Source organism: Falco punctatus (assembly GCF_963210335.1).
Source record: "Falco punctatus genome assembly, chromosome: 7".
Classification (NCBI taxonomy): domain Eukaryota; kingdom Metazoa; phylum Chordata; class Aves; order Falconiformes; family Falconidae; genus Falco; species Falco punctatus.
The window spans coordinates 69,786,655-69,806,390 of NC_137587.1; the positions used below are offsets into that span (position 1 = coordinate 69,786,655).

The following is a 19,736-nucleotide window of genomic DNA, read 5'->3' on the forward strand; positions in this document are numbered from 1 at the left end:
AGGAGCTGGTTGTGCTCCACCTCATCATGGAAACTGGTTTTACTGGTCTGGCGTTGGTTGTGGGGATGGCAGGTTTGCGTGGCAGTGCTGCTTGGGCTAATGGGGGAGCTTAGCTTATTACGCTTTTATATGGCTTTGGGCTTGATGCCATGTGATACCTGATTAAGAAGCAGGAGTGAAGAAAAAATTATCATTGCACATGGTAAATGGTTTAAAAAGAGCGGCTGTGCTACCAGTCTCTCTACAAGTAAGCCTTTAGGAGAGACCTGGGTCTCATCCTGAAATGCAAAGCCATCCCTTGCTGCAGCAGGTTCACAGCTCTGGAGCATGGCTGGGGCATGAGCTGCTGTGCTCGTGGGACCGGGAATGCTCCTGCTTAACGTGAGGCACACCTTTCATTTGTAGATGAGCTGCTATTTTTAAATATCTCTTTTTTGGGGGGTTATGGATGACCCTAATTTTGGCTGAGAAGCTTAAAAAGCTAAGAATGCAAGGTTACTTTAATCTTTAAGTTTAAAAATATCTGGGATTCTTCTGTTTGATAGTGCTGGAGGTGCTTATCTCCCTGCAGAAACCTTGTTTCGGTTTTGCAGTACATCATGCAAAACTTTTTTTGCAGTAATGGGTGCCAAATTCCAGCATTCTGCACTTTTCATATTAGAAAACTTTACAGATGCTGACGCTCGGCATGGCAAAGCACTCTGGGGCTCCTCTGCACTGTGCCAGGAAGGGGGACCACGATTCTGGGCTGGCAGCATCCTTGCTGCCATGCCGCAAGTCTAGGGCCAGATGGATCCCAACTGAAGTTCATTGAGCTCTGAGAAGCAGACCCTGCAGTCTGCACAGTGAGGTTCCCATCACTGAGCTGTGGGGTGGGTGTGTTTGCCACTGGAAAATCTTGGCAGGATCTCCCTGCCATCAGCACAGTGCTGTCTTTCTGTCTCCCCCATAAAAAGGGATCATAAAACTCCCTGGAAGATCTTGTTCCTCAGGCCACTGATGCACCTATCTCCTTCCCAAGCAGAGAGCAGTAAATCTCTGTATTAAGCTGTTGCTGACATGTTAATGCTTCTCGGGTACCTCATAAAGATGCTGCAGAGCTGGACAGCTCTGAAGTGTTTTGTGAGGAGTGGCATGGGGTAGCGATGGATTCCCGGAGCCAGCGTTGCTCCTCTCTCCCATGGCAGCATCCCCCTCCCAGGGTTTGTTCCTCAGCCAGCTCCTCTGCTGCGCAGGACAGCGCACCCCAGTTTGGCCCGGGCGGCAGGAGGGGAGCACAGCCAGGCAGCTGCCGTTCCCCGGCCAGCAGCAGGCAAGGCTGGCACAGCAGGGCTGAGCCTGCACCCACGGATGCAGATGAGCTCATGAACAGCAACATGTGTGTGGGTCTGGATGGCCGTGGGGTGTCCCCAGGGGGGCTTTGTGCATGCTGCGCAAGGGGTTTGGATGGATGCAGGGCAGCTGAGCGCGGCTGCTGTGGTCGCTGCCAAGAGTGCGTGTAGCTGTATCTCAAGGCAATGTACACCTCTGAGCCCTTTCAGCCCCACAAGGGTCTTGTCCCAGAGCCTGTCCTCAAAGTTCACCTGCTGCCCTAATGAGCTCGGTTGGTCCAGCAAGGCTGTGAGTGGGGGTACTGGGGTGTGCTTGGGGCTCCGGAGATCCCATAGAAATGGGGAGTGCCATGAGGTCTGGTCCGAGTGACATCCCAGTACCCTTGGACAAGATCGGGTGTGAGGGAGGATGTGGGAGCTGAGCTGAGTGGGGTCAGACCCTCGAGGACATTGCCCCGCACTGCCCTGCAGACCCAAAACTGTTCTGGTTTCTTTTGTGTTTCGGGGCAATGTATGATGCGGCTGCAGGGACCATCACAGAAAAATTAAGGTTTGCAGATTTTCTGCCTGCCTGTGCCATAATGCAGCCTTCTGCGAGCAATGGCACATCTTCATCTCATTTAACACGAGACTAGGCAAAATTAGGGACTATTATGAATCGGAACAATTCAGTGTGGTGCGTCACAAGTGACTGGCAATCCATGTTATCCTCTGCAGCTCTGCACTGGAAGCAGCAGCACAGCATCAGCATGGCCGTGCTGGCTCCTGGCACAGCCACTGCGCTGCCTCTGCAAACCAGCCTCCACTGGGAATGCTCCTTATTGTCCTGCTCAATCGCACAATTGAAATTAATTACAGAAATATGCCACCCTACGGCATCCAGATGTCTGAATATACTATGCTTATCAATGATTCCTTAAGTTTTTGTATGTCGCAGAAGTTCAAGGCAGAGAAAAGTCATTAGCAGGTGTTAGTATTCGGAGGCAGTTACCTTTGTATGGTGCAAGTGAGCTTGGCATGTGGCATTCCTGGTGTGTGCAAGCAGGGATTGCTAACGGTGCAGCCGGCAATAGTCGCTCCTTTAGACTGCTGTACCCTGAAAGGCTGACCTCAAAAATTTGCAAACCTTAAGACAGATAAAGTCTTACTTTATAAGAACCTATAAAGATCAAAACATAGAATATTTAAGCTGATATTATGCAATAGAGAGCTTTTTTTAAGTTGTGATTTGTAAAGACAGTGCAGATAATTTCCTGAAAGACATACTTATAATGATTAATTTAGAATATGTTTAATTCAAGTTAGATCAAAGAGAAAGCATTTCCCCCTGTAATGCCATTTGCGGGTTTTTTTTATACTTCCATCATATTCTCTTGGACTTGGGGGGGATGTCTCATCTGTCCTTTGTGGAGATTGCTCTGTGTTGAAACTGCAGAGGAAAGCATTGTGAAGATGTTAGTGCTAATTCAGGGCATGGGTAGGGAAAGGGAGAAGAGCCTGGAGCAAATCCCAGCAAAACTGGTTCTGGGAGGTGAGGAGGGGTGTGATGCTGGGGGTTGCAAAATCATCCCCTCTGCTGTTCTCATCTGGCTAGAAAGGTTCATACTTTTGCAGCTTCTTCCGGTGTTTTCCATAATGGTTGTCCGTAATAGACTTTCCTAAGCGTAGAAGTTCAATTAGCAGCCCACGTTGCTGCAGCGCGACGGGCAGCGTGCCCAGCTGGGTCCTGGGCGGAGCAGACAGATGTGCGACCCACTGCTGGCAGCAGAGGGGAAAGGGAGAGCGCACGTGTCTCCGCAGCTGTGTCTGTTCCAAGCCTTCAGGTCTAATTGGGAATAATTTACAAGTATGTCTTTACGCAACTCCAGTTCCTGTTATGTGGTGAGTTGTTTTAAACTCTGTGGCTGTGTCAGATGTCCCTTTAGTTCAGCCTGCAAAGTAATCTTTTCTATGGGAAGGAAAGAAAATTGGTTGTTGTAACTATTTTCTATATAATGCAGGAGGAAGTCCAGCCTTCCTAATGCGTGTTACAGCTGATCTGGGAAGGTTATTTCGTGCCTAATAGGCAAGCCAGGCTCGGGTGTTCGTTCTGCTGCTCTCAAGATGCTGCTGCACTTTCTCTCTTCTCAAGTTCCATGCTGCTGCTTCAGTTCTTGTTGAAAAAAATTACTATTATTTGATGAAAGAACAGTAACTTGTTTCCATAACATTGAAAAAATTGCTATTATTTAATGAAAGAACAATCCAAAAGGAATTTGGATTCTGGCAGGTTTCAGTATTCCTTTCCATTCTGTGCCCTTGTACCTGAGCTGGGCGCACAGCCTGTACCGGGCAGTGATTGTATGTGACAGTGATGGATGATACACGCAGAGGCTCAATTAGCCTATTAATAAAGCACAATCTAGGCCACGGTTTTCCAAGTTCAGCACCTAAATCTGTATTCAGGCTCATAAATGAGCGACCTCATTTCCCAAGCAGCGGCCAGCAGTGCTGGTGACCATTGCATGCTGGCCAGCTTGGCTGGTGCTTTGCTCCGCACCCCCGGGTGCAGCTGCAGCAGGGTGGTGGGTGAGGGGTGCCTGAAGGAACCTGGCTTGGGGTGGGAACAGGTGGGCACTACAGCTGTGGGGACCCAGCCCAGGACCATCCATGGCCGCGTTCCCAGCTGACGGGGACCTGCCCATTCCCGGCTTCATTAAATTAATGTCTCTGCATAAGGGAGCTAGGGAGGGGGGTGGGGTGGGGTGAGTGTTCAACCCTGCCAGGGTTGGGGTCCTGGGGGATGCTTGCTCTGCCAGCCCAAGGAGTCGCCTTTGGCTCAGGCTGGAGCTGAGAAGCTGCACTTAAACGCCAAGTTTCTGGTCCTTGAGCTGTGCAAAAGGGGACATGGCTGGTACAGGTGGCCCTGGGGTCCCTACCACCCTTCCTGCTCCCGATGTGTCTGCTCTCCCCATCGTGGACTGGCATCTTGTTCCTGTGCAGGGTGGTCTCTGCTGGATACCATCTGAGGATGCTTCCCAAGCATGGGGCAGCCCTAGGGGTGGCCGTGCCCCTGGGCTGCACAGGAGCTGCTGCATGGGTGCCCATCCTGCATGGCCACAATGCAGGGCTGGTGCAGAGCCTGCAGGGCTGCAACAAAGGCAGCTGTCCTGTGCAGCTGGGGCGGCTGACCAGCACCATTGACGTGGCTTGGTGAGGGTCCAGCATGCAGGGCAGGCTGCATCTGGTTGCAGCTGAAATACAATTTTGATATCTTGACTATGGGAATGGGAATCTTTCTTTTTTTTTTCCAAATGCTGAGTGCATTTGGACAACATAGGAAGGGTGAGTGATGGGCTTTGTTGTCTGGCCTGGGGAGGAGGAGCAAGGGGATGCAGGAGAGGAGAACAGGCAGAGACAATTCCTGAAACTTTAGCTCCACTCTGTCAGAGCGTTGTTCCCGTCGGCTGGCAGGGCTTGCTGCCTGCAGGGAGTTGTTTGTTTACTGTCTCAGCATCTCCCAAGGACTGGAATGGGTTTGGCAGGACGGCTGCCTCACAGCTCCAGCCCATCTCCCCAGCCGTGCTGCGGCTGCAAAACACTTTCAGCTGCTTCTGTGCAAACTCTCATGGCACCATTCTCAATGCTCTCCTGCTATTTCACCTCATTTCTGCCCAGAACAGCTGCCTTAAGTCTCCATTTCTGCAACAAGAAGAATTGCTTAGAAACTTGGTAATAAATTGGGGAAGAACGTGAGTCAGCTGAGCTGAGCCAGGCTGGGATTCACTGCGGTGCCCAGCCAGCAGCCGTCCCCAGCTCTATAAGCAGGATTTTGGCTGCTCTGCTGTATTTTAACAGCAGAGTCCAAAAACCTAGTGCTGTTTTACTTCAACATGAGCCAGACGAGGTTCGGCGAGCCTTTTGCTGCCAGGCTGGGCTCCTCCAGGTGAGCACGAGGGTGGCTCGCTGTGCCATGCCGGCACTCAGGCCAGCAGGAGGATGCTGATCGTCTTGGGTGCCTTACAACCTTGTGGCCCTGTGAACAACACCTGGAGTCCACAGCTGCATTCCTTCGGGGTGGTTGGTGCCTGGCGTCCCCCTGAGGAGCTGTGGTGCTGGAGCAGGATGCTGGTCCATGATGGGGCTGGTCCTGGGCTGCAGCCCCACAGGCATCACAGGTGCCTTCAGGACAAAGCAATGAGCTGACAGATGTGGCTGTGGCTGCCCTCAAGCGCTGGCTTTCGATGGCACCTGCTGCTGCTGCAGCAGCTATGAGATGTGCTGTCATACACAGCTGTCTCTGTGATGCTCCTTGGAGGATCCTCTGTGATCTCTTCAGGGAGTTCACTTGCAGGAAAGTGGAACCTCACTGTTACCCCCAGCATGTGATGAGAGCAAAGCTGCAGAGCTGTTCATTGGCCCAGAGAGGTTTTAGGAACCATGGAACTGGGGAGCTTCATGTCCTGCAGCCACTGCTGTGGCTGATGCTGAGCAGAGCCCGTTCAGCCGCATCAGGGTGCTCTCATGGGGAGCACCCAACTGCTGCAGCTTCATCTCAAAGTCATCTCATCTGCTCAAACAAAGCTCTTCTGGAGTCAGTTTTCCTTTGCATGTGTGCGCAGCCTGCAGGGACATGGCTACAGGGCTAACAGAGTTCTGGTTTTTGGTTTATTTCTTTTAATCTGCAGAGATGTGATGCTTCTGAGAATGATGAACATGTCCATGCCCCTGGGCAGGGGGAGAGACATCTGAACACACCCGAGCACTCAGATTGCCGCTCTCGTGTGTTTTACATTGCATCAGTTGTTTGTTGCATAAAAAAGCTGCCCTTGGCTACATCCCAAGGAGATCCCATCAAACATTTTCCACAGGAGGCTTTTTAAGACTTGACTTAAGCATTGCTGGTGTCCGAGTGAGTCACACCCCATTCTGTGAGTGAGAAGTGAAGGAAGGCGGAGCACGGACTTGCTCCCAGGGCTGTCAGGCTTTGCACATCAGCAGATGCCTTGGGGGTGGTTTGGAACAGCCCTGGAGGGGTGGGATGCCCAAGGCTGCAGGGATGAACCTCAGAGGCAGCAGACACATCCTCTCCGTTGCCTCTGGGTATTTTGGTGAGTTTGCCCTGCCAATGCCATGAGCGAAGAGCAGAGCTCTGGGAGATGCAGATAGAGCAAGGGCAGGGCTGGGGTATGACTTCGGTAGCCCTGGGGAGAAGGTTGGGGTGCAGTCACCAGCAGCATTTTCAGAGGAGGTTTCATGTCAGTGATTGCGTTGAGGCTATCATCTTCTGGGAGCAGCAGGGCCCAGTGAGCATCCCTTGCCCCTTGGCCAAGCTTCACTGGGCAGCACTGGGGTCTCCCCTCTGCTGCTCCCCCTGGCACAGGGGCTGTCTGTCCTTCCCCTTCCTCCTGTTTCATCTGGAGCTGGAGCGGGCACTGCCCACCCCACATCCCCCCCAGCCCTTCCCTCTGTGCCGCACAGCCAGTTCTCCTGCTGACTTCTACGTGGGTCTGCCCAAGACTCTCCATCAGCCCGTCGCCACTGGCCGAGCGCCAGCGCTGCAGCAGCAGAGCGAGCAGGACAGGCTCTCCCTGCACGGCTGCCTGCAAAGGCACAGTTTGCAGCTTGGGACCCGGATGGCCCCTGCTCTGCTGCTCTGGTGGCAGCACTGTCTGGGTGTCGCAGCGTCGCGTCGCCTTGTTGCTGCCCTGGTGCTTGCCAAATCTGGCACCGAGCGCAAGTCACTTCAGCAGCTGAATAATTGCAGCCTGAACTTCGTAACTCTGAATGAAGCACTGTTTATTTAAAATGCAGACACGCTTACTATGCAGTACTAAGCCTCAGGAAGGGGTTAATGCCAGACCCGGGGGGGGGGGGTGTCCCTCATTGCAGGGCCTGTGTTTGCTGACTGAATATTTGATCAGATAATTCTTGAGTTAGATGTATTTTGTCGGGAAACAGAAACCTGTGTTATCTGAAGGAGGCATCTACAGCTGTCAGGAGCAGCCTTTGATCTGCTGAGACATGGTGCTGTATAGCAGGTTCCCCATCAACTGCAAGGTAAAGGAGGTGTCCATCACCTGCAGCACAGTCGTTCCAGGGTCCTGCAAATGCCAGCACCTGGCAGAGGGCAGGCGGCAGGGATGGCTGGTAGGCTGAGGGGCCGGGTCCTCCAGTGCCTCCCTGTCAGCCTGGGTACTTGCGTGCTGTTTGCTCTGCCATAAAGGGGTAGAGACAGGGTCTGAAGAATTTTATCTCTTCTCCCTCTCTGGCCCCAGGTGAGGGGGTTTCCCGGGGCTATGTCACCTGGCTTAAGCTTTTCGGAAATACATAAATTACGGGGTTTGATCCCAGGCCTCACACAGACTGAGGACCCCACTCTCAGCAAGCACTGAGCCTCGGTGTCAGACCACCGCAGAGGTACAGCTCTGCTTGGTGCAGAGCCACTGCCCTGGATGGGTGCTATGGGAGGTTCATGAATTGTCTGGGTGGTTTTGGGTTCTTATCCGTGAGCAAAATGTTACAGTGATCAGATTTGGAGTGGTTAAATGGCTGTCTTATAAGGAGTTCAGTATGCAGCATTGCACAGCTGTACACTTGGTCTGGGCAAATACCATTGCTGTGATAAACCGTCTGTTGTGACGGGGGCTCTATGGCCATTGGGGCACAATTCTGGGGAGCAAAGGAAACGTTAAACCAGAAGAGCCTTGGTGTAACTCCATATTCTTCTTGGCTTATTGATGCCAAACTTTTAGTGGGTAAGAAAACCATTTCTGGTTAAAGCAGTGGTGATCTTTTTGACATAAGGGATGCACAGCCCTTCCTCAGCAGTGACCCCCACGGGCTGTGAGTGGGTGTCACCAGAGTCCTGACACCTCCAGCTCTCTTGAGTGTTGCATTTTTACACTGAATGCAGGAAGGACCACGGCATCTGGGGCCAGCACCACTGTGGAACAGCTCAGAGCACCAGAATTAAGTGTGTGCTTCAGTCTTTGCAGCGCTGGAAAGGAAAGTTTTAAAAATTTTGAGATGTATCAAATTTTATAACGATGATACTTCTAAATTCCCCATTAACATTCAGTCTAGTGCTGTCTGTCAGTTGTACTGGCACATAGGACCTTGTAAAGCTGTGGGGGTCTGGCAGCACAGGCTGGGCCTGGAGAAAGTGTAAAACTGTAGAGTCCCCCTGCCACAGCGATGAAGAGCCCCAGGAACAAGGAAGGGGGAAGGTTTTTTCCTAGAAGCTCAATAGCAGAAAAGGGCACAGAAGAAATATGCTAAAAATAGGCAGGTCAGCACTGGACTCATGCTGTAGTGGCGGACCAGGGAGAGACTGTTTAAGAGAGGAAAAGTAATGAGCTGATGGTGACCCGTGTCATGCTTATGGGGAGGGAGTCCAAGAGGGATCACAACAGCAGCAAAGCTGCAACCTTGCTGATCTGTCTGCTTGAAAACACAGGCCAGGCAAACAGACCCCAGAATTCACAGCTTCCCTGCCTAACGCTTCGCTACAGCTTGAACTGCAAGGCGATTCCCAGACAGGCTCTGACCTTGGTCACGGTTTTCTTTATGCTTTTAAAACACCCTGGGTGTTTTGTGACATTCAGGACATGTTTGGGGTGGTTGCCATTCTGCCCCGCTTGCATTCTCACTGCATGCTCCATCCAGGCAGCTTTGCCTCCGCAGCACTGCCTTAGAGCCGCCTGGATGCACATTTGTTGTCCGAGTGGCCATGGGTTTTGGCTGATGCCGCGGTCTCCTGCTGAGCCCTGGGCAGCCTCAGCATCCCACCTGGGCATGAGCCACAGGTCTCTGGATGGAAATGGGGATTGGTGCACTGTGGGGGTCCTGCTGCTTTTGGGCTGCCCCTCAGGTGGGATGGGAGATGGTTTCTGAGCTGAAAATACTGCTGGTGAAGCACCAAGAAATTGGTGGGCTTTGCACCGTCCTCATTGCCACTTTACAAGTTTCAGACCCTTCACTCACCCAGCATATCCCAGCTCCTCTGCCTCACCACCCTCCTCCTGCCACTCTGTAAATTAGTTTCTTTGTCTTGCAGAGAGATGCCAAGGGCCAGTACCTGTTCGACCTTCTCTGCCACCACCTGAACCTGCTGGAGAAAGACTACTTCGGCATTCGGTTTGTGGACCCCGACAAGCAAAGGGTGAGAGCCCTGCCTGCTCAGGCTGGGTGATGGGGTGTCTTGCAGCTTGGTGGTATCAGACTTGTCCTTGCTGCTGTGGCTGAAAACCAGAGTATGAGGCAAATGGCTGCAATAAAATTCGGTTCAGGCAGTGATGAGGGGCTCTTTCCCAGCAGTTCTCCCCCGGCCCTGCTGCTGGGTGCCCTGACGTGGTTATTGCGTTGCCCACGGGAAGGGCATCATCGTGGTCCCCTGAGCACCCTGGGGAACCCCCTGCCCCTTCACCTCTTTCAGGTGAGCCAGGGCTGAGTCTCGAGCTGCAGCCCTGGGGAGGGGGAACGGGGTGGGGCACACAAGCTCCGGCAGCGGCAGCCTCAGTGTCCCTGCTCTGCTGACGTGTCCTTGGCGTTGGTTGGGATGTGCAAGCTGGAGGAGCTCGCGTGGCTCTCAGATCCCCGTGTGAGTGGTGAAAGCATCTCGTGTTTGCAAAGTGAGAGGATGTGATGCTATTGCAAAGGCAAAGAGGGAGGTCTCCTGACACTGGGTTTGCAGGACTGATTCTAGCAGAGAATCACATTTTAACACTGAGATTAGGCCATGCGACAGCTTTGTGCTGAGAGTCCAAACGGTTGTGTGGTGAAACATGATGTGGGAGTGCACAGAGCTGACAGCCCCTGCGGCAGGACCTGGTCTGACCCGGCAGTGCAGCTCCCAGCACGGATCTGCACGGAGTCCTGCCAAGACCCCAGGCAGCTGCGGCCGGTGCGGGTGGAGGGTGGCACAGCCTCCCACAGGGGCAGAGCCCCGCAGGTGGGTCCCATGTGCCACAGTCCCAACGAGCTGGATTTCCCTGCAGAAGTTTTGTGAGTGAGTCTTGCCACTTCTTCAGGGTTAACTGTCCGTATGCCTTCTAAAGCCTGTGCGGAACGCAAGCTCTGCACAAACGTATGTCAAATCGCCGCTTGCCATTAGAGCGCTTGAGGCTTGTGAATGAGAAGCGCTGTGAACATGCTCGCGGGTGTAGCTATTAATAACAATCTTGTGTTGCACTTCCTGCTGATCAATACAAGCCACCGTAACGAACAATTCCAGCTCCCCAAGGCACCTTTTACCACGTCTGTTACGGGGAGCAGACGCTGTTGAGCAAGGACCTGGGTGCAGAGCTGCTCCCTTGCTGCTGCCTGTGGTAGGATGGGGCTGATGTGAGCCCTTTGCTCCCCGCTTCTCCCTTCCAGGGCACCCACTGATACTCATGTGGCTTTCTCACCCGGAGGTAGCCTCCTCTTCCTTGTCCTTCCTACCTTGCTAAAGCACAGCCATCACAGGGCACGTGATGCTGCTGCCTCTCACAGGGTCTCTGGACCGTCACCCCCCGCTGCGTCACCTCTGCCCACCAACTCATGTTTTCTGGTCTTGATCCCTCCCTGCTTCTCCAGCTTTCTCCCAGATTTGCCTCCTGGTGTCATTGTCACGCTGATGCACGACCTCTGAGGGCTGGATTTGCAGTGGGCTGTGGAGTGGTGGCTCTTCAGTGCTGGAGAGCAGCATTTTTCTTGAATGATGTTGAGGGATCATTAACTGACACTCCACTTGTGTTGGCTCTTTGTTCCCCTGCTTTTTTGTGAATTGCCTCTTTAAACACATGCAGAAATAAAACCCTGTGCATAACGGATTATTATGCATCATCCCTGTGGGCACAGTCGGTGGAGAGCTACTGAAGTCTGTGCTCACCAAGAGCTCGGCACAGTGCTCTGGAAACCCCCTCGGTGCAGTCACTGTGTGGAGGAGGTGTATCGGGGATTTTCTTGGAGCATCTTCACTTGAAGCAAATGGTGGGCAGATGGAGAACACAGGGTCTATTTCTTGTCCGAGCTGGTGCAAGGAGAGGCTGTTTCTCTGCTGTTATCTGTGGTGGGTCAGTGCCCAGGGTCTCCTGCACGCTGGTTGCAAAGCCCAAAGCTGGTGGGTAGCGGCTGCCTGCAGCAGTGTGGGAGCCACTCAGGGAGAGGGGCACAGAGGCAGAGCTGGCACAATGATGCCAAGAACACTCCTTCTGCTGGTGCTTTGGTTCTGGGAATAATCTGTTTCAGTTCAGGCCATGAGGGTTGTGTAAGAGGTCAGCTTTGAGCAGCCATCCCGGTGGGGGACTGCTTGGGAGCGAGGAGACCCCTCTGCGTGGGAGCCAGCCCCAGCCCTGCAGCTCAGGGACACTGTGCCTATCAAAGAGTTGCCCTGGTTTAGCATTTCCTCAGCTGAAAGTGCTGCATTGAAGCTGGTGATGAACTAAGCTGTCACTTCAGTCCATTATTTCTGATGCGCAAGTCAGTATTTCTTATTGAAGGTGTGCTCTACCATATGCCTGGCTGGCAGCCTGGCGGGGGTGGGGAGCACAGTGAGTGGGTCTGGACTCTGCTTCTGCCCGGGGCTGGTCTGGGAGCCTCAGTGCTCCTGTGATGTGGGAGAGGCGGCTGCTGCAGCCCGCAGCATGCTCCAGGCACAGCTACAGCTCCTGCCGGGAGGGCACGTGGCAGTCATTGAAAACCTCTTAATTTTTAAGCGTGGCCGAGAGGAGCCTGTGCACTGCCCTGGGGCTGCTCCAAGTGAGATGTGTCTATTGAGAGCGCAGGTCTATGGACAGCAGCGATAGAGGAGAAAAAGAGAGGGGGAAAAAAATCCTGTTTCCTTACCCATCATTTCCCAGCTCTCTGTTGTGTCTGGGTCAGAGGATCTGAAATCATTTCAGCCCAGTCCAAAAGACAACAGTGCTTCTTCTCAGCATGGTGGGGACCAATGGTGACCCGGAGGTTCCCTTGGTCCTGTGGTGGCTTCCTGGGACCTGGGCAGGCATCTCCTGCAGGAACCCTCCCTGATGTTCCCTGTCCTGACACCGCTGTCGGAGTCCCAGGACTGCTCGCTGCCAGTGTTGGGGTGCATTCCCATGGGACTCCCCCTTGCCCCAAGGCTTCCCAAAGCCTCCTAAGCAGGGGGCTGTGCCTGCACAGTCACAGGAGTTACCAATGCAAGGGACCAGACCCCCAGATAACAGGGCGTGTTGTGGCCACCTTGACCTGTCACTGGTTTTTGCAGTGCTACCAGCAGCATATCTGCAGCAGGTGCCAAATGCACCCCAGAAAAGCCCGAGTAAAACCCAGTGCAGTTCGTGCAGCTGCGTGGAGCCACTGCTTGCTGGTTTTGCCTCAGTGGTAGACATTAATATTTAAGAGTTTTCTATGGCAATCCAGTTTTCAGTGATGCATCTTTGAAGGCCTGTAATCCCTGGTGCTAACTAGTGTTTGTCTTAATTGTAGTCATTTTGCTTTCGTGTTTTGGTGTTTGAGGGTTCCCTCTTCCCAACACACAGACATCTGAAGCTGCTTCTTGACTGACAACGTTTTGTTCCCTAAATATGCCTGGCCAAACAATGTCAAATCAAAGCAGCAGCTATTGCAGAGGCTTTGCTGCAGGCAAGAGCTTGATGGTTTCTTTTTGATGGCACAGAAGTATAATTTCAGAAATACAGGCTTGAGCTTAACCTTCCCGGTGTCGTGCTGCAGTTACAGATCCCGGTCCCTGCTGGGGCTGGGCTGGGCGATTTCAGGCAGTCGTTGCAGCCAGTGCTGCAGAGCAATCACCCTCGCAGCAGAACCGCGCTGCTGTGCGCTCCCACCTGCTGGCACGGGCAGCCACCAACACCAGGACCTGCATGTCCCTGTGGCCGTAGTGAGGTGAGCAGCCCACTGGGCAAAGCCCCACTTTCCCTGGAGCTGCCAGCCTGCAGGGAGGTGAGTTTATGCTTTCTGCACACTGGACCTTGGTTTAGGCTTTAAAAATCGCATCTCCAAGTGGCCGGTCCATACGCTTCCTTGGCACCATCCAGTGTAACCGTGTGGCACCAGGGAGGGACAGTTTTAACAACTGGGGACCAGGTGCTCCTGGTCAAAAGTGGTCACCTCTTTGCTGTGGTTGCTTACTCAGCTAGCTGGTGAGGAGAGCACCCGGGGCAGGAGGTTGCTCAGGGTGAAGAAGGGTGCCTTTGGCATGTAACGTGGTGTCATGGTTTAACCCCAGCAAGCAATTAAGTAGCACACAGCCACTTGCTCGCTGCCCAGTACCCAGGGGAATGGGGAGGAGAATCAGGGAGGAATGTAAAACTCGAGGGTTGAGATAAGAACAATGTAATAATTGAAATAAAATAAAACCAATAAAAATAATAACTATAATAACAATTACAATGAAAAGGAGGGAGAAGAGGAGAGTAATAAAATCCAAAGAGAAGTGAGAAGAGAAACTAAGTGATGCACAGTACAATTGCTCACCACCCGCTGAGCGATGCCCAGCCACATCAGATGGAGAATGCTGGGGCTCGGGTCCTGATCGGGCCCTCCCTTGGCTGCCAGACAGACAAGCAGGGGCTGCAGCCCCCCTCCCACCCCCTCTGCCATGCAGCTTACAGATCTGTCACAGCATAGGCTTTTATTTCAAGCAGAGGTTTGGGGTTTTTTTTGTTTCTTTAATTTTGCCTCAAAGAGTCAATGTTATTAATTGAAAGTATTTGTTACTGAGTTGCTTTAATTACCTTCTTTTTCGTTTCAGCATTGGCTGGAATTTACCAAGTCAGTTGTGAAGCAGATGAGGGGTGAGTATTGCTGCGAGCAGATGTCCTAGATAAACAGTGTGTGCTCCTTTCGTTTTAGATGTATTTCCATTTTCTCCGGTCTTTCCCCTCAGAGGTCAATTCCCAACACATCTCCCAGAAAAAGGGACTTTTTTGATTATCCATAAAGCTGTTCTGCTGGGCTGAAAGTGGGATCGTCCTCCACTGGTCCCACCGCACAAGCAGCCGGCCCTGCCCCTCAGCACACAGGCACAGGGCACTGGCCCTGCTGGAGACCAGGACAGAAACAACAGGGATGGGTAAATGAGGTTTGCCAGTGCCGGAGCCTGCCTGGCGAGCGGGGACCGGGCTGTGTGGCTGGCAGACAGTGCCATGGGCACGTCCCCACGGCTTTAGCGAGGACATCTGCTCCCACCATGGCCGCTGCAGTGGGGAATGGCCCTGTGCCCATCTGCTCCCTCCTTACCAAGGGCAGCTGGGTGTGTTTGGGAGTAAGAGGGAGGGCAGGTGAGACCCCCAGCAATATCTGACTGTGTCCTCGAACGGGGTTATTCAGGAGGATGGAGGAGACAAACGCTGCCGTTTGGTGACTGCGGTATTGCTGTTCTTGCTGCAGCCCAGCCTCCTTTCACCATGTGCTTCCGTGTCAAGTTTTATCCCACGGACCCTGCTGCTCTGAAGGAGGAGATCACCAGGTAAGGACGGGGCACCTGGCGTGGTGGGACTGGCCGGCACTGGGCAGCAAAGGCTTGGCCAAGGCAGGAACACTCTGCTGAGCTTCGGTTTATAGTCAAGGGAGAGCAACAGCCATTTAGATTTCCGATCAAACCTGAATGTTTCTGGGTTGTCCCAGCTGTGGAAGAAAGGCATGGAAATGCCCACCTGTACTTTGTTAGCGAGTGGGACCACTGTGCCTGGCGGGGAGCGCTGGCTGTGGGGCTAAACCCACTGACTTGTTCTTCAGCTGCAGGCAGTTACAAAAACCACGTTTCCAGGGCAAAGTGCTCAGAGTTGCAGCACTGCTCACCGGAACGTCCAGCATGTCTTCAGGACCATGCTGCCAATGCAGAATGGCTCCTGGGCTGCACCAGGTGCGTGCCCTTCCCTGTGGCTCTGCAAAATATCTCCTGCTGGCTGGAAGCCCCCAGTCCTGGTCAGTGCAGGAAGGTGGGTTCAAGCAGGAGCAGTTCTCCTGTGAGGGTCCGTTTTCTGCTTCTGCTGATACTTTTGCCACTTCTGAATCAGCTGTTAGTGCCACTGCCTGAGCACATCCTTAGCTCAGGGTGTCATTATGTGTGCTTGGTCTGTTGGGAAGGGTTTGAGTGTCTCCAGTTCCCTTGACTTCCTCTGGAAGTAATTAGCCACATCCCTTTTACGTAAGGGGCATGAATGCTCTGGGAGAAATGGGTGATAAACTGCGATACAGGAACTTGACAGCGCTTCTCTTGAGTTTCTATCTTTAGGGGCTCTTCATGTCGCTCTTCCTGCCAGAAGGAAGGACATGAAGAGCACTCCCAGAGAAATTGCAGCAGCTCTGGAAAACAACCAGCGGCTGTGGCTCTCCGGGGCACAGCAGCCCAGGCCCCACTGCCTGCCACGGTGTGGAGGGTCAGGTCTGTGCTTGAGGCAGCTGGGCTGGCACCTTTGCTAAAGATTTCTGCGTATTTCCCCTGGAACCCTTTGCCGTTATTGCTGCAAATCTTACTTGTCTTCACAAGCCTGGGGTTTGTTAGGGAAAAGGTAATAAAAATGGTGTGGACTGGGTGCAGGCATGCTGGAGGGAGCGTGCCTAGGGCCCAGAGCGCTGCCACGGCATAGGCACCCCACTGTCCCCACCAACCCGGGACCAAGGCTGTCACCTACCCCAGGGGCAGGACCTGCTTGCTGCTGCAGTGCCTCTGCTGCTGCTACACCCGGTGCGGGGTGCAGGCTGCATCATTTGCCCACGGTGCAGAGGTGCAGAGGGGCAAGAAGCTCTTCAGCCTGACCTGAGAGCTGGCTGGGTGACAGCAGCCGTGGTGGTGTCCGACAGCTCTGCCCAGGGAGGGACAGGGGGCGGGAGGGCAGAGCAGGCGCTGGGATGGCGTTGGTGGTGTCTGCTGCTCCCCTCTGCCAGGCTGTGCTTTGCCGTCCTGATTTTCAGACTATTTGACTGGTTTTCCCTAGTTTCAAATCGAGGGCCTGCTTGTACCTTTAGGAAGTTGGTCAGCTCACTCACAGCACGTGGGCACCTGCAGGCCACTAAAAAAAAAAAGTATCAAATCAGTTCAGAGGATCCAAAAGTGTGTTGGGGCAAAAAGTGCCAGCTGCTGACCCGCTGATTATCACAGCAAGCTCTAGGAGGGAAAAGCTTGGCTTTCCTTCTGCTTTCAGTCGTTTGCAGGTGTCCTTATGTGAAGTCCGCGTCAGGGAGATGATCTGGAGAAGTGAGGTGTGAAGAAATGACTGCAGAACTGCTTTTCCTGGCTATGCCCTGGATCTAGGTTTGGGGTGTGAAAGGGTGCAGATCTTGCAGGGTGCCATCTGCCAAAATGCAGGTGAGGGCTCCAGACAAAGCCAGTGAGCTGCACCTGTGAACAAAGGGTCTGGGTGTGGGGAAGAACCACGATTATTTGTGTGCGCAGCTGCAGTGCTCCCCTTTTCCCACCTCGGCTCTTACCTGTGATGCACCTTAGTCTGAGGCAGGAGATGGTCGATCCTGGAGAAGGAAGCCCCCCCCCCCCCCGGCTTATCTGTAAAAAACAGGGACAAAAGTAGCACAGACCTCTCTTGCTGTCTTCAAAGCAGGCTGGAAATGCCATGTTGCACTGTGGACAGTCAGCTGCTGCAGATTGCAGGACCCCCAACATCTTGGTCCCCAAAATCCTCAAACGGTGGCAGATAGCCCTTGTGACTCCCTTGGGGGGCTCAGGCTCAGCAGCCTGAAGCCGTGCAGCCCCGAATCCCCCTGCACCCAGGCCCCACGCTGGGCTGCCGTTTCTCCATTTGCTCTGGCTGCCACTACATATTCTCAGTGAATAGCTGGGGTCCATGCTAAGCGTGTCAAGTATTAAGTAGGCTTACTGATAGAGCTAAATATATTCCAGGATTTAATTCTTGGGATTTTCAGTCTATTTCAGCAGGCAGCAAATGAGAGAGGACGTCTGGGTTTTTGCAGCCTGTTATGCAGCGTGTTTGGAATATACCTGGGCTCAGCTTTTACTTCAGATTTGTGTGAATAAGCTCTCTGTATTTTTGTTGGGCAGATCAGTTAGAAGTAGTAGAGGATGGTGAGGTGTTTCAAAAACTTTTCTGGAATCTGGTTTCCCTATGGTAATGAAGAAAACTAATGACAGCTTTGCTTATGTTTTGCAGAAGGGCACAAAAAACAAAACTAAAAAACCTCTTAAGATGTTGTTAGGAAGCCTGAGAAAGTTTCGGTTCTTTGGGTCTGACCTTAGAGGGGAGATGCAGATGAGGAGGAAAGCATTTGAGCATTTGTAAAGAGCCCTGTGTGCCTTTGCTGGGCCTGTTTAAAAGTGTCTTCATGTCCAGAATGCCAGTCTTTCTGCTGCTGCCAGGAGTTGTGCTGTGATCAGCTTTCTTGGCTAGGATTGCTCTGGTTTTTTGTACAGGGACATTTTAGGGGACCAACAGAAGTGTCCAGGAATAGTTTCACACTGATACGTCTCCTTGTTTTGCTTAAGAGGCATTTATTTAGTTTGCAGTTTTTGCATTTATTCCCATCAACTGCAACCCTGTATAGCCATCAGACCTTAATTTAAATGTGAAATGGCCACAGACTGTCTCCGAGTAAGGACAGCTATTATGTGGGCATTAAGCTGCACATACAATATGTTAATTGTATTTCTTTCCTTTAATCAGAGCTTAGCAAACATCTGCAGTTGTCAAGCACAGTAAGGAGAACTGAAATGCAGGTCAGGGATTTAGCATTTCCAGAGGGTGGGAGATGGACCCAAAAGCCTCGGGGTGGTGCTGGGGGAAGTGTTGGGGGCAGGGTGAGCATCTCACCTCCTGGGTCTCTGGAAATCCTTCAACCTGCTTGCAGGCAAAGCAGTGGCTCCCGGGGACAGAGCCAGCCCAGGAGCTTGCTGGTTCAAGCTCCAAAATATTTCCCATCTTTAATGTCCTTTTCTTAGGCGGCCTCATCTCACAGGCCAGTGCTACCTGGGAAGCTCCCCTTTCCAGGGGATATTTCCAAGGCGTAGGCAAGGCTTTGGGAAACTTGTTTGGCACCTGCTGAATGTTTCTGTTTGTAAAACCAGCTCAGGTCTGAAGACTTTCCCTGCTTAAAGGGAACAGGGTTTCTGGGGCAGGGGGCATGAGGGCAAGGCTGGGAGATTGGCAGGGTGAAGTCTGTTTGATTATGCATTTGTTTCGAGGCCTGTGCTGGGGAGGGGCTGGTGCAGCTAAAGTCTTGTGCTGGGAGAGGGTGGTGGGGGTGCTTGCCAGCTGAGCCTGGGGGTCCCCATCCAGGCTGGCCCCATGCAGGTGTGCCCAGGCAGCAGCAGGGTTTGTCACCCGGAGCACTGGATGCCCTGACCACCGACCGCTGAGGCTGCTGGTGCTTCGGAGCGGGTGGTGGGAATGGGGAGCAGAAGACTGTTCTCCTTCCCACAAATAAAACATGAGCCTAGCTTTGGGACTGCAGTCACCTCCTGCCTCTTCTGTGCCCTGCAGCTGATGTGCGTGTGGAGCTCTGCAGCCCAGCCAGGCTCAGGTTGTCTGCCCAGGGGCTGGGGTCAGGGGCTGACAGCCCCCCACAGCGTCAGGGTGAGCCCCCTGTACGGGTGACCTGCCCCTGCTTGCTGCCGTTCGAGGTGTGCTTGCAACCACAGCCAAAACCTGGGCTTAAAATTCATTTTCCCTTGGACTCATACACTTTAATAACTGGATTTCTCTTTAATATATTTTATCTGTGGAAATTAGTGGTTTATCTCATCATAAATACGGATTTGAGAAATGAAGCGTGACTGAGATATTGCAAAGTGCAAGTGTGATTATTTAAACACGTTTCTGAGCACTCCAATTTCCATTTTGCTCCTTCACTCTATGGCTTAGGTTTTACCACGAAAAGGTTTTCCCAAATGCATTGCCACATGACTCAGCCAAAACTGTTACTTAGGTTTAAATTTATTCAAATGTGTAATTTTCCAATATAGAGTTTATCTTTTCGCTGGGCTTTGGTGCATGGAGATAGAGGTGGGTGAGCACATGGGCTAGCTCGCTCTAAATGATATGGTGTTGATCACTGGCGAGCATGGAGGAGGGAAGTGGGTGCATATGCAGAGACCTGGAAGGATACAGTAAGTCTGGGAAGGAGAAAATCATGTTATGGGGAAGCTGAGCAGCCAGGCAAGGATGCAGGACCGGGAAGTGCAGCAGACTGGTGGGCTTAGGACCACAAGACCCCCTTCAGAGCATCGTCCCTGGGAACCTCAGCCCCTGGCGACTTCGTGATGGGCTGGGGCGGTTGCAGTTGTGTTCAGACACTGCTGTCCAAAACAGGGTGAAGCATCGTTGCGGGGGACTCGGGGGCTGATGGGCAGAAGGGACCAACACCCTTGTCTGTGAGATTCCTCCTTTCTGCAAATGTGAATCTGCATATCTCTGTGCCCAAGGGAGCTCTGCCGGAGCTCTGCCCTCAGTGGAGACCTCCATCAGCCCT

The 19,736-nt window shown here is 52.8% G+C and overlaps 1 protein-coding gene across 3 annotated transcripts in view; it reads left to right on the plus strand.

The window, feature by feature from the left end:
* The window catches only part of FRMD5 (FERM domain containing 5), a 110,807-nt gene that overhangs the window by 74,508 nt on the left and 16,563 nt on the right, over window positions 1–19,736 (plus strand). For 2 of the 3 annotated variants that reach the window (XM_080395014.1, XM_080395016.1), the window contains exons 2-4: window positions 9,370–9,474; window positions 14,047–14,089; window positions 14,625–14,763. In XM_080395014.1, coding sequence (XP_080251140.1) covers window positions 9,370–9,474; window positions 14,047–14,089; window positions 14,625–14,763 — 287 coding nt within the window. The remainder of the gene's footprint in view (window positions 1–9,369; window positions 9,475–14,046; window positions 14,090–14,624; window positions 14,764–19,736) is intronic. The other variant, XM_080395015.1, reaches the window with a different exon arrangement.